Source organism: Staurois parvus, unplaced genomic scaffold (assembly GCF_062004578.1).
Source record: "Staurois parvus isolate SC_StPar_1 unplaced genomic scaffold, SC_StPar_1.0 ptg000347l, whole genome shotgun sequence".
Lineage (NCBI taxonomy): Eukaryota > Metazoa > Chordata > Amphibia > Anura > Ranidae > Staurois > Staurois parvus.
In genome coordinates, this window is record NW_028318143.1 from 14,751,260 (window position 1) to 14,763,833 (window position 12,574).

Here is a 12,574-nt window from a genome sequence, read left to right on the forward strand (position 1 = left end):
TGGCTGACCATTTTCCACCATTTTCCAGATCCTTAGATTTTCAGATTGAAGAATATTGGGCAGGAGGGTGCTGACAAGGTCACCCACGGCTTGATTTTATGCCAAAACAGAAAATTGTTAAATGAAGTGGTCGGCTACAATTTTTCTTTCACCATAGTGATTAGTACCTAACCTTTGGAACGTTGCATTTTTCCTGGAACTCAGCAGGTGGTCATGGAATGGATATCAATGCATTGGTCACAATGATGACTCTTCAGCTATTTTTAGGTATGAGTCAGCTTCAGAACAGAAGTCTGGACAAAAAAAGAAGAAAAAATATTATATTTTAAGTTAGAGACAAGGGAAAGATTGGACTAGTAACAGATTTTCTCAGGTTGTAAATTCTTTATGAACATTTTGGTCATTGGATGGACTCATTATGTTGTGCTATTAATTCCCTTGCCTTAGGGTTCGATGGTGATATTGAATGGAGCGATAGTAGCTGCTAGTAGTCAGTGTAAGGGCTCATGTACACTGCAGCTGATAAACTCACGTTTAGGAGCTGTTCAGTGTTTTTTTTCAGCAGCCCCTAAACTCTCCCTAATGTTTTCCTGTGTCCATGTACACATCTTCGTTTACAGGCATTTGAATTTACAGTAATTTTTTTGAACGCAGAAAACGTGTTCAGCGGTTGATTTTATCAGCGTTTCAAATGCAAAATGCTTGTAAACGCAGCAAATCGCGTTTAAAGGCGTTTGAGGTTTAAAAAATGTTTTAACTCTTCCACTTCCCAATGCTGTCCAGAGCCTTTTTTCATCTTGAAAAAATACATGCAAAGCGTTTTCAAGGTACTCAAATGGACAAAACACTGAACACAGGATGTTCCTACCAAGTTTGTCACACATTGCAATGACCAATTCACACCTCAGACCTCTCCCACCCTTGGAAACAAAAGAAATGTTAATGACCATTCGCACCTCAAATTCCTCATGAAGACCCCCTGCCAGGTAGCCTCAATGACTCACTCCACCAGACACCTTTCCCACCCTTGGAAAGAAAAGAAATGTTAATGAGCAACTCACACCTAAACTAATCTCAACACATACTGCTGTCTCTGCTTCTACTCTGTATTTCCCTGAAACAGTCTGAAATAGTTAATAATTTACCACTTTTCAGTGCATTCTGGGTATTTTGGAGGTTTTCTTGTGCTTATCTTAAAATGCTTCTAAACGCACATAAACTCATTATGCAAACGCAGCTAATTAGACTTTTTTTAACCTACATTTTCCAGCAGTCAGTTTCCATCGTTCAGAAGTGTCCCGTGTACGTGGGGCCTAAGGCTTGTTATAGACAGGCATAGGTCTCCCTGGAAATAACTTTGAGGAGATGACATCTAACACATATACAGAGGTGCACAAAAACAGCAGTTTTTCGCAATGTGACAGGCATGTGGGTGCCAGTGAGCGGCTCTGAAGGTAGACCACATACGCTCAGGGCCACACTCTTGTCACATTAGGAAGTGTGACTGTGTCCATGCAACCACATATCCTAACAGACGTCAATGGGCTGTTGGCATGCAGACGCTGCTAAAAACTGCCTGTTAATATTTTACAAGCATCATCACCCATGTGAAGGAGGTCTGAATTGGAAAATCCAATGTAATGTGATGAAGTGTTTCTAAGTGGTCATTCTAAGAGTCACAACACACATTACAATCTGACCAATACAACCTTTGTACAGTCAACGTTAGATTTACGAAACTTTGAAAAATGAGTATCTACCTAATCTAACCAATTGATTTTGTACCCAGTCAGGCAGGCCCTTTTACTACTAGTTTTTGGTAGTGCTAAAGGAGATTGTACAATCAGGTTGCAACATGTGTGGGTTGAACGTGAAGAGCAACTTCCACTTTTGTTGAGCGGAAAAAAACATTCCTCTCTAGGTGATCAATGTACATTGCGGTGGGTGGGGGTATACACATGCTGTGATGCTTTGCCTATTGATTCCCTTCATCCACACTTACATAGATGGAGAATTCTTCCCTGCTGATTATTGTATTCTAAAGCTGGCTATACATTAATAGATTTCTGAATATACTCTGTACATTCAGTGGTTCCCATGCAGAAAATCCCATTGATGTAAGAAGGGATGCAGCGGCTGTTCGGACACAGCTGCTGCTCCTAATTTTACAGTGTGTGGACGGGGCTGTGCACCTGCATGAATATCTGATTGGGGGCACCAGCTGTGTCCATGCGATTGCTGCAGCCTAATTGATATCAATGGGACTGCCTGCATTGGGATGCATGGAACATCTGTGCATCCCTGTGGGTGTAAACACGGCAATCGCACAGGTGTATGCTGTAATACACCCTGTGTGCCCAAGGCCGAACATAGTTGAAGAGGAACTTCAGTCCTGTTGTAAAAAAAAAAAAAAAAGTCAGCAGCTACAGATACTCTAGTTGCTGACTTGAAACAAACTGGTACTTACTAGCAGGGGTGTCACTAGGGTTGGTGTCACCTGATGCGATAACACTTGGTGACACCCCCTCCGTTGATCCCCGCAGAATAGATCGGATCTGAGGATTGAGCATAACGGATCGGACTCCGATCCGTTATGCTCAATCCGCAGATCCGATCCATCCTGCGGGGATCGTCGGCTTGCTTTACAACTTACCTTTTCGTGGAGCGGGTCCGGTGTCACCCCCTGCGGTAGTTGTCACCCGGTGTGGTGCGCACCCCTAGCACCTGCCTAGGGACGCCCCTGCTTACCAGCCTAGGAGTCTGGTGTCTTCACCGGAGCCAATTCTTCATCAGGCTTTGGATCCCTTGTGCCACCATCTTGGATGTGGGAACCAGCTGTGATTTCCTGATTTCTCATAGCTGGCTCGGCACTGCATGTGTGCAAGATCCTGTAGTGGTTTCAGACTGGTCCGACAGCCTCCCTGGGTGTGTGTGACATGTCCCAGGAAGTTGTGGAGCACACTTACAGTGAGGAACAGAAGTATTTGAACACCCTGCGATTTTGCAAGTTCTCCCACTTAGAAATCATGGAGGGGTCTGAAATTCACATTGTAGGTGCATTCCCACTCTGAGAGACAGAATTAAAAAAAAAATTCAGGATATCACATTGTATTATTTTTAAAGAATTTATTTGTCTTGCACTGCTGAACAGAAGTATTTGAACACCTAAGAAACCGCAAGAATTCTGGCTCTCAAAGACCTGTTACTGTGCCTTTTAAAAAGTTCACCTCTACTCCACTCATTAATCTAACTTAGTAGCACCTGTCTGAGCTCTTTAAAGACACCTGTCCACCCCTCAGTCAGTCAGACGCCAACTACTACCATGGGCAAGACCAAAGAGCTGTTAAAAGACATCAGAGACAAAATTGTGGACCTCCAGAAGGCTGGAAAGGGCTACGGGGCAATTGCCAAGCAGCTTGGTGAAAATAGATCAACTGTTGGAGCAATTGTTAGAAAATGGAAGAGGCTAAAGATGACTGTCAGTCTCCCTCGGACTGGGGCTCCATGCAAGATCTCACCTCGTGGGTTATCACTGATGATAAGAAAGGTGAGGAATCAGCCCAGAACTACAAGGGAGGAGCTGGTCAATGACATGAAGAGAGCTGGGACCACAGTTTCAAAGGTCACTGTCGGTAGAATACCACTATGCTGCCATGGTTTCAAATCATGCATTGCACGGAAGGTTCCCCTGCTCAAGTCATCACATGTCCAGGCCCGTCTGAAGTTTGTCAATGACCATTTGGATGATCCAGAGGAGGCATGGGAGAAAGTCATGTGGTCAGATGAGACCAAAGTAGAACTTTTTGGTCTAAACTTCACTCGTCGTGTTTGGAGGAAAAAGGATGAGTTGCATCCCAAGAACACCATCCCTACTGTGAAGCATGGGGGTGGTAACCTCATGCTTTGGGGGTGCTTTTCTGCAAAGGCGACAGGACTGCACTGTATTAAGGAGAGGATGAATAAGGCCATTAATTGTGAGATCTTGAGCAACAACCTCCTTCCCTCAGTCAGAGCATTGAAGATGGGTCGTGGCTGGGTCTTCCAACATGACGACAACCCGAAGCACACAGCCAGGATAACCAAGGAGTGGCTCCGTAAGAAGCATATCAAGGTTCTGGAGTGGCCTAGCCAGTCTCCAGACCTAAATCACATCTTTGGAGGGAGCTGAAACTCCGTGTTGCTCAGCGACAACCCCGAAACCTGACAGATCTAGAGGAGATCTGTGTGGAGGAGTGGGCCAAAATCCCTGTTGCAGTGTGTGCAAACCTGGTCAAGAACTACAGGAAATGTTTGACCTCTGTAATTGCAAACAAAGGTTTCTGTACCAAATATTAACACTGATTTTCTCAGGTGTTCAAATACTTATGTTCAGCAGTGCAAGACAAATTCTTTAAAAATCATACAATGTGATTTCCTGAATTTTTTTTTTTAAATCCTGTCTCTCAGAGTGGGAATGCACCTACAATGTGAATTTCAGACCCCTCCATGAATTCTAAGTGGGAGAACTTGCAAAATCGCAGGGTGTTCAAATACTTCTAAATGGTGAATGCTTGTGAGCTATTATGAAATGAGGTGTTCAATATGTGACTTTAGATGTCCTTATTTCTCACGTGAGGTTCGCTGGCACTTGCACTGACTCATATGCTAGTGTATATATAATATTTTCAAATCTAATCATTCCCCCTGATGAAGTCACGTGACCCTGTGACGATACGCGTAGGGGAGGGGCTCTGACGTCACGACATTGCACTGGAGAGGCTCGGTGATCTGAATACAGACACAGGTAGACAGCACTGCAGGAACAGAGGCAGAGCACATTTATGCTGGACTACAATTGTATACTACTGTGCAACTGGCAGCAATAAACCCCCTTTTTGCACAAGGATAAGACACTATGGTCTGTTTGTCTTCCTTTCTCAATTGAACAACACCCTTTGAGCTGATATAAGGAGGACTGGAAAAGGAAACAGCCCCAGGAGGGGAATTGGGAGATCCTCAGAGAGATGGTCAGTATACCCACTCATGAGCAGCTACAGGAGAACAAATATAAATCCACATCCACCTTCTGAGATAATTCAAGAGCATCATTCCATCCCATCTATCCTGGAAGGATAAAAAGTGTATTTGCCTGGATTTATTCAGGCAAATATAGAGGTGAGCACATAGGGAGACCATTAAGCACTCGGCGAGAGGGAACCAAGAATCCACCTGCACATTTATTTTGAAAGACTTTTTTTTTTTTTTTTTTTTTTTTTTTTATTGAATATATCATAAGCACGTGCACATAATATATATGTGTTTGCACAATATAAATATAAGGATCACAGTAGAATAGAGGAGTATTTCTGATTTGTATATCACTGTACTTTAATAGGCACTATCACCTTAGGATTATCAGTTATTAATGTCACTTGCATGAAGATTAATATTCACAATGATGTTTTGAGTCACTAGTAATAATTGTTTGATACATGCAGTATCTTGAAAGCTATTCATTAGCACTTTGAAAGTATAAGATATACATATTGGTACATGGGAGCGCGGCACTATCTGTTCAAATATTTCTGTTCCGCACTGTATATAATTCTTGCTTGGGTAAGAATTGTAGACGTGGGCGGTGGTACCTGTCAGATAAAGGTACCTGCTCCCAGAACAACAACAAAATAAAGCTTCATTTCTTTATTTTCTAGAGTAGGGAGAGGAGGTTGATGGGTGGAACGTTTTAACTTTTTTTTTTTTTTTTTGAGTAAAGGTCATTTTTTTTACAAACTCACTAAATTGTTCTGTGACCAAAGATGATGATAAAAAAATAGACTGCTACCTTTTACATAAACTGTAAAATCCTCACTAATGTCCTCTTCATTGCGCTGGCTAATTAGGAGCTCTCTGCTCTATCCCAGGAGCCCTAGAGCAGTGGTTCTCAACCTTTCTAATGCCGCGACCCCTTAATACAGTTCCTCATGTTGTGGTGACCCCCAACCATAAAATTATTTTCGTTGCTACTTCATAACTGTAATTTTGCAGTGGGAGGAGTAGTGCCACGCCATTGGTGTCAGTGGGAGGAATAGTGTCCCATCACTGATGTCAATGGGAGGAATAGTGCCCCATCATTGGTGTCAGTGGTAGGAATAGTGCCCCATCATTGGTATCAGTAGTAGGAATAGTGCCCCATCATTGGTGTCAGTGGTAGGAATAGTGCCCCATCATTGGTGTCAGTGGGAGGAATAGTGCCCCATCATTGGTGTCAGTGGTAGGAATAGTGCCCCATCATAGGTGTCAGTGGGGGGAATAGTGCCCCATCATTGGTGTCAGTGGGAGGAATAGTGCCCCATCATTGGTGTCAGTGGGAGGAATAGTGCCCCATCATTGGTGTCAGTGGGAGGAATAGTGCCCCATCATTGGTGTCAGTGGGAGGAATAGTGCCCCATCATTGGTGTCAGTGGGAGGAATAGTGCCCCATCATTGGTATCAGTGGGGGGAATAGTGCCCCATCATAGGTGTCAGTGGGGGGAATAGTGCCCCATCATTGGTGTCAGTGGGGGGAATAGTGCCCCATCGTTGGTGTCAGTGGGGGGAATAGTGCCCCATCGTTGGTGTCAGTGGGGGGAATAGTGCCCCATCGTTGGTGTCAGTGGGGGGAATAGTGCCCCATCGTTGGTGTCAGTGGGGGGAATAGTGCCCCATCGTTGGTGTCAGTGGGGGGAATAGTGCCCCATCGTTGGTGTCAGTGGGGGGAATAGTGCCCCATCGTTGGTGTCAGTGGGGGGAATAGTGCCCCATCGTTGGTGTCAGTGGGGGGAATAGTGCCCCATCGTTGGTGTCAGTGGGGGGAATAGTGCCCCATCGTTGGTGTCAGTGGGGGGAATAGTGCCCCATCGTTGGTGTCAGTGGGAGGAATAGTGCCCCATCGTTGGTGTCAGGGGGAGGAATAGTGCCCCATCGTTGGTATCAGTGGGAGGAATAGTGCCCCAACATTGGTGTCAGTGGGAGGAATAGTGCCCCATCGTTGGTATCAGTGGGAGGAATAGTGCCCCATCGTTGGTATCAGTGGGAGGAATAGTGCCCCATCGTTGGTATCAGTGGGAGGAATAGTGTCCCATCGTTGGTATCAGTGGGAGGAATAGTGCCCCATCGTTGGTGTCAGTGGGGGGAGGAATAGTGCCCCATCGTTGGTGTCAGTGGGGGGAAGAATAGTGCCCCATCGTTGGTGTCAGTGGGGGGAGGAATAGTGCCCCATCGTTGGTGTCAGTGGGGGGAAGAATAGTGCCCCATCGTTGGTGTCAGTGGGGGGAGGAATAGTGCCCCATCGTTGGTGTCAGTGGGGGGAGGAATAGTGCCCCATCATTGGTATTAGTGACACCAATGATTGGGCACTATTCCTCCCACTGACACCAATGATACTTACCTTGCTGACCCCTGCTCCAGCCTGGGCTCGCTCGCTCCCTCCTTCTCCCATGGTACAAACACTTACCGGTCAGATGTCTTCCTTCTCCGGCCGCTCTCCTCCTCTTCACTCGCTCGATCTTCGCGGTGCCGCTCGGCTCCTCCTTTCCAAGCTCCACCTCCTCACCGGTGATTGGCCGCCTGTGTGCCTCTCCTGAGCTACAGTGCCGGCGGCCAATCACCGACGAGGAAGGATTGATCCCGGGGGTGTGTCCAGATGACAGGGACGGCATGTCATCCCGCCCACACCTGGAGACGGATCAAGGAGCGGTGTCTCGGTTCCTAAGGCCATCGGAAATATGTGTTTTCCGATGGTTTTAGGCGACCCCTGGGAAAGTGTCGTTTGACCCCCAAAGGGGTCGCGACCCCCAGGTTGAGAACCGCTGCCCTAGAGAATGAAAAGGGGGAAGAGCGAGGATTTTAAAGCGGTATTAAACCCAAAAGCAATCCTATATTCTGTTGTAGCTTACTAATTCTTAGATGTGATGGCTGCATTAGGATCTTTTATTTTCATCTGGTGATCTGGCCGGTAAGTCTGTTATTTTTAAAAAGAATCTGTCTTGCAGATCTGTCAGTTACAGGGAGGAAACAATCCATTACAGGGCACCACTGACAGAGGCGCTTACAGTGATCAGTTTTATCTATTCATGTAACACCTTTATTTCAATAGAAAAAACTGTTATTGTAACTGATTATGAAGTATTATCTGGAGTTTGAGTTCAATTTTGTTAGTGTATCTAAATCCGCTACTACATATAACACTTGCCTCAACCAAGACTGATAATGCTGCTATTCAAAGGTTTCTCCTGTGCTCCTTCATCCAGAGTGGATGCATTCTAATATAGGAGGTGTTACTGGCCAGATCAGCAGGTGAAAACCGAGGGGAAGCCTAAAAAAAAGAAAACTAATGCAGCCACCACATCAGATTATTGGTAAGATGCAGTATATTACATTTTTGGTTTTGGATTTCATACCACTTTAAATCCCTGGACTTCTACACCCACTGTGTGGGCACTGACCTCACCAAGTTAGGTAAGTACAGTGGGGGACGGGGGGATTGGAGAATGTCGATTTTTAGTTCAACTAATCGTCTTTTTGTGAAAAGATGAACGAGCATCAAGGTCTGTGTTAAGCCTAGGTTCACACTATGAATCACACAGGAATTGCATGGCAGCGAATCTCAAGTGAATTGCATAGGAATGTGGTGCCATTTCTGTGCGATTCACACTGCGTCACATCCTCAAGTAGTGCATGCGCCAATTTTAGAAACTCACTGCAATCGGATCACGTGTTCGTTTTTGTACCTTGCTACCCAGTGCGGTCAAACACACTGCGTTTTGTGACCTGCGTTTGGGGTGTCGTTACTTTTCACTGACACCTGCTGCAGATCGCAAGGGCAGCTCGATTTGAACACGCTCACAGATAGTGGGTTTCCCCGCACCGCATTCTAGTGTGAACTGAGGCTAAACCACTATCTCACCAAGAGCAAATCTGTCATCATCCCCAGACCATCAGGAACCACCAGGATCTTCTCTATGACCCCTCTGAAGATGCCATGTTGTACATATGAGTGCCTTCTCAATGGAAATAGAAAATATTGAGTTGTGTCTGGACATTTAGGCTACGTTCACACTAGCTTTGTCAGCAGGCATCAGGCAGGCATTTGGGAAGTGTTTTTAACACATCTCAAATGCCTATGAAAATTCTGCACATGGCAGCACACAGTGCTGTTCATACTGAAGCGTCAGCGTCGCATTGCGGCAAAACGGACGCCTCATGTCGAGTCAGGAGGAGTAGAAGTCTATGATGCGCTCCTCAAACGCCTGGCAGGCATTTGCAGGGCGGTTGTGATGCGGTTACGAGGTGTTTGCGGAGCATTAATACCATTTTAACTTCATTATAGGCATTTTGTGGTGCGGTTTTAACGATTGGCAAACGCCTCAAAACCTCACATAGGGCGTTTGAGGAGCTTTAAAAACACTTCCCAAAAGCATGTCTAACGCCTGTCTAATGCTATAGGGGTGTTTGGCAAGAGTTAGAAATAGTTCAGTGTGAACAAGCCCTTAGGCTCACTTCACACTAGCTTTGAAAGCAGGCATTTGAGGGGCGTTTTTAATGCTCCTCAAATGCCTATGGAAATGATACTATGGGCAGCGCATAGTGCTGCTCACATTACCAAAACATGAAGCGTTAGCATTGCGTCGCTTCAAAATTAAAGCCTTGTGTCCAATCAGGAGGAGGTGAAGGCTTTCAACGCATCCCATTCAAGTCTATGGTGATGCCTCTCAAACACCCTGGCAGGCGTTTGCAAAGCATTAATACCATTAGAGTTTATTATAGGCGTTTGGGGTATGGTTTTAACGCTTGTAAAATGCCTATAGAATTAATATTTATTTCAGGTACTTATATAGCGCCATCAATTTACACAGCACTTTACATATATATTGTACATTCACATCAGTCCCTAACCCTCAAGGGGTGTACAATCTAAGGTCCCTAACTTACATTCATACATACACATACTAGGGCCGATTTAGACAGGAGCCAATTCACCTACCAGCATGTCTTTGGAGTGTGGGAGGAAACCGGAGCACCCGGAGGAAACCCACGCAGTCACAGGGAGAACATGCAAACTCCAGGCAGGTGGTGCAGTGGTTGGGATTCGAACCAGCAACCCAAGTACTGCCAGGTGGAAGTGCTAACCATTCAGCCACTGTGCTGCCCTAAAAAAAATGCCTCAAAACTGGGCATAGGGCATCTTTTCAATGCTTATAAAACGCCTGTACTAAAGCTCATTAATACCTCACTAATGCTATAGGGGCATTTTGGAAGCGTTAGAAATTAGTCAAGTGTGAACAAGCCCTTACGCAATTGTCATGAATGCAGGGGGGGGCACTTTATTTTTGGGCTGTTCTCTCCTTTCCCACACTCACACCAGTTCCAGTGATTTGTAGCTGCAGAGCTTTTCTCTATTGCTGGGTGCAGTGAGGTTAATGAGTGCAAAACTGTGTCTGATAGCAGATCTGGACTGATTACTACACTGAACCTAATGAGAATATGATCTGGCATGTTCCCCAGTGTATTGCTACACAGTGCACTGGGGTCACATGACGTCTGACCGCCCAATGAACACAGATCTTTTTGATATGTAAACCACACACGACCAATAGCTCAGCGGAGGGAGGTGAGCAGCTGCTGGTCAGTGGAAGAGCAGAGAGGAAGTAGCTGGATGCTTGCAGCTTGTAAGTAAAAAGCACGCATGTCGTTGATGAGGATTGTGAGATCTGGGCGCAGGGCAGTGTAATCACAATGGCTGTGGAAGGCTGTAGCAGCGTAAGTAATGGCAGCAGCCAGTGTCCTGTCCTTGTTGTTGTGTGTCTGTGTAAAGCAGCATGAGATACGGGGACATGAAAGGGATAAAATGGAGCTGAGTAGTCTTCCCCCCCCCCCTTCTCTCTGTGTGCAGTAATTGTGATAAGTTTGATTAGATTCACAGGAGGGCACACAAGGACAGAAGAGGCAGAATGCTCCAGTCACCGTTTGGTAATGGATTTGTTTTGTACACTTGAAAGAAAAGACATATTTATACAATTTTAAATGTCACCCGCTACTGTGTATTATTCTGCAGGCTTACCATACAGTCTAATTATGTTTTATGTTGCAGAACTCCTATATTCACCAAATATAACCAGTACATTTTCATCTACAATCCTCGCACTGCAGAATTGTAAATTGGCAGGTATAGGACTTAATCAGATTAGATGTCAGTGCCCAACACACCCGCTATTGCAGACCAAGTTCCTTCAGAGCAAAGTTGGGGAAATGCCAGTTACATCATGGGAGGTGGGTATCTCCTCCATGGGCAGAAATGTTTTCCTTGGTAACTGAGGAGGTCATTTTAAAGCGGAGTTCCACTCATGCTGTCAAAAAATAAGTCAGCAGCTAAAAAAACTGTAGCTGCTGACTTTAAAAAAAAAAAAAACAGCCACTTACCTGTCCTTAAGTCCCGCGGGGTGTCCCCCGCAGCCCATTTCACTGGCTGTCCTGTATTCCAGGAGGCCGGCATCTTCATTGTGGGCACCTGGCTGTGATAGCTTGCGGCTTCACAGCTGGGTACCCACTGCGCAAACGCGAGTAGCGCTGAGCTTCATGAATGGTCCTGTAGTCTTCTGGGACCTGTCACGTGTCCCAAAAGACTACAGGCAGGAAGGGAGGACACCTTCCGTTTGCAATGGCCTAGGCGATCAGACCGGAAGTGGGAGCGGGTACCTGTCAAATTTGGGTAACCGCTCCCCCCAAAGGTGCCAATCCTTAATGGGGAGCGGGAGCAGTCCTTTAAAGTGGAACTTCCCCTTTTGGGTAGCGCTCCCCTTTAATTATATATGATGACGCTAGAGGGGTAAATGTGGCCATACATTGGTCATTTTTTTAAATCAATCAGCGAATTGAACAAAAAAAAACTGACCTGATTTCCCCCATCCACACACTGGAAGTGTGAATAGGGGAATCCTTCCTGACATATCATTGTATTCTGACAGCCGGGATATTTTCCCACCATCAGAATACACAGATCAGTGCTGCATTCTATAGAGTGAAAAAATACAGGGTGGTTGAACAGAAATCAATCCGTATTTGAACTTCTGTTCAACTGCAGTGACCACACATGAATAGTACTACAACCGATCTACGTTGAACTGGTGAAATTTCTATCCATGTAGGGCCAGCTTAAAGCCAGACATCAATCAATCAAATCTAAGCCGATTTAGCAGGGACTGGTTGAGATTTGTTCCATCTATGGGCAGGCTGGTTGTACTGATGTCAATCCATCAGTCCACTTCAGTACAACCAGTCTTTTGGATGTTTTTTGCATGCGATCACTTCTGGGAGTTATAGCTGCCAGCAGTGATCATTATGTTCTGCCGGCAGTGAAGGCTCCTCACTGGCAGAACGCAATAGCTTCACAATTGAGATTCACCCCATTGTTGATGGGGTGAACTGAGCAATTTTCTTTCCTTCCACTCATGGTGGAAGGAAAGAAAATTGTATCATCTATGGCCTGCCTAAGTCTGCCTGTTGACTGCAATCCAGAGTTAAGGCTTGGTTCACATCTGTGCGGGTGGTGCCGCTGCGG

The 12,574-nt window shown here is 45.5% G+C and overlaps 1 protein-coding gene across 5 annotated transcripts in view; it reads left to right on the plus strand.

The window, feature by feature from the left end:
• Positions 1-12,574, plus strand: part of OSBPL9 (oxysterol binding protein like 9) — a 175,388-nt gene that overhangs the window by 49,535 nt on the left and 113,279 nt on the right. The window contains exon 1 of one of the 5 annotated variants that reach the window (XM_089684475.1): positions 10,646-10,776. The exons of the other annotated variants lie outside the window; for them this stretch is intronic. Coding sequence (XP_089540601.1) covers positions 10,753-10,776 — 24 coding nt within the window. The 5' untranslated portion in view covers positions 10,646-10,752. Of the gene's footprint in view, positions 1-10,645; positions 10,777-12,574 lie in introns of those variants that run through there. 5 annotated transcript variants of the gene reach the window in all.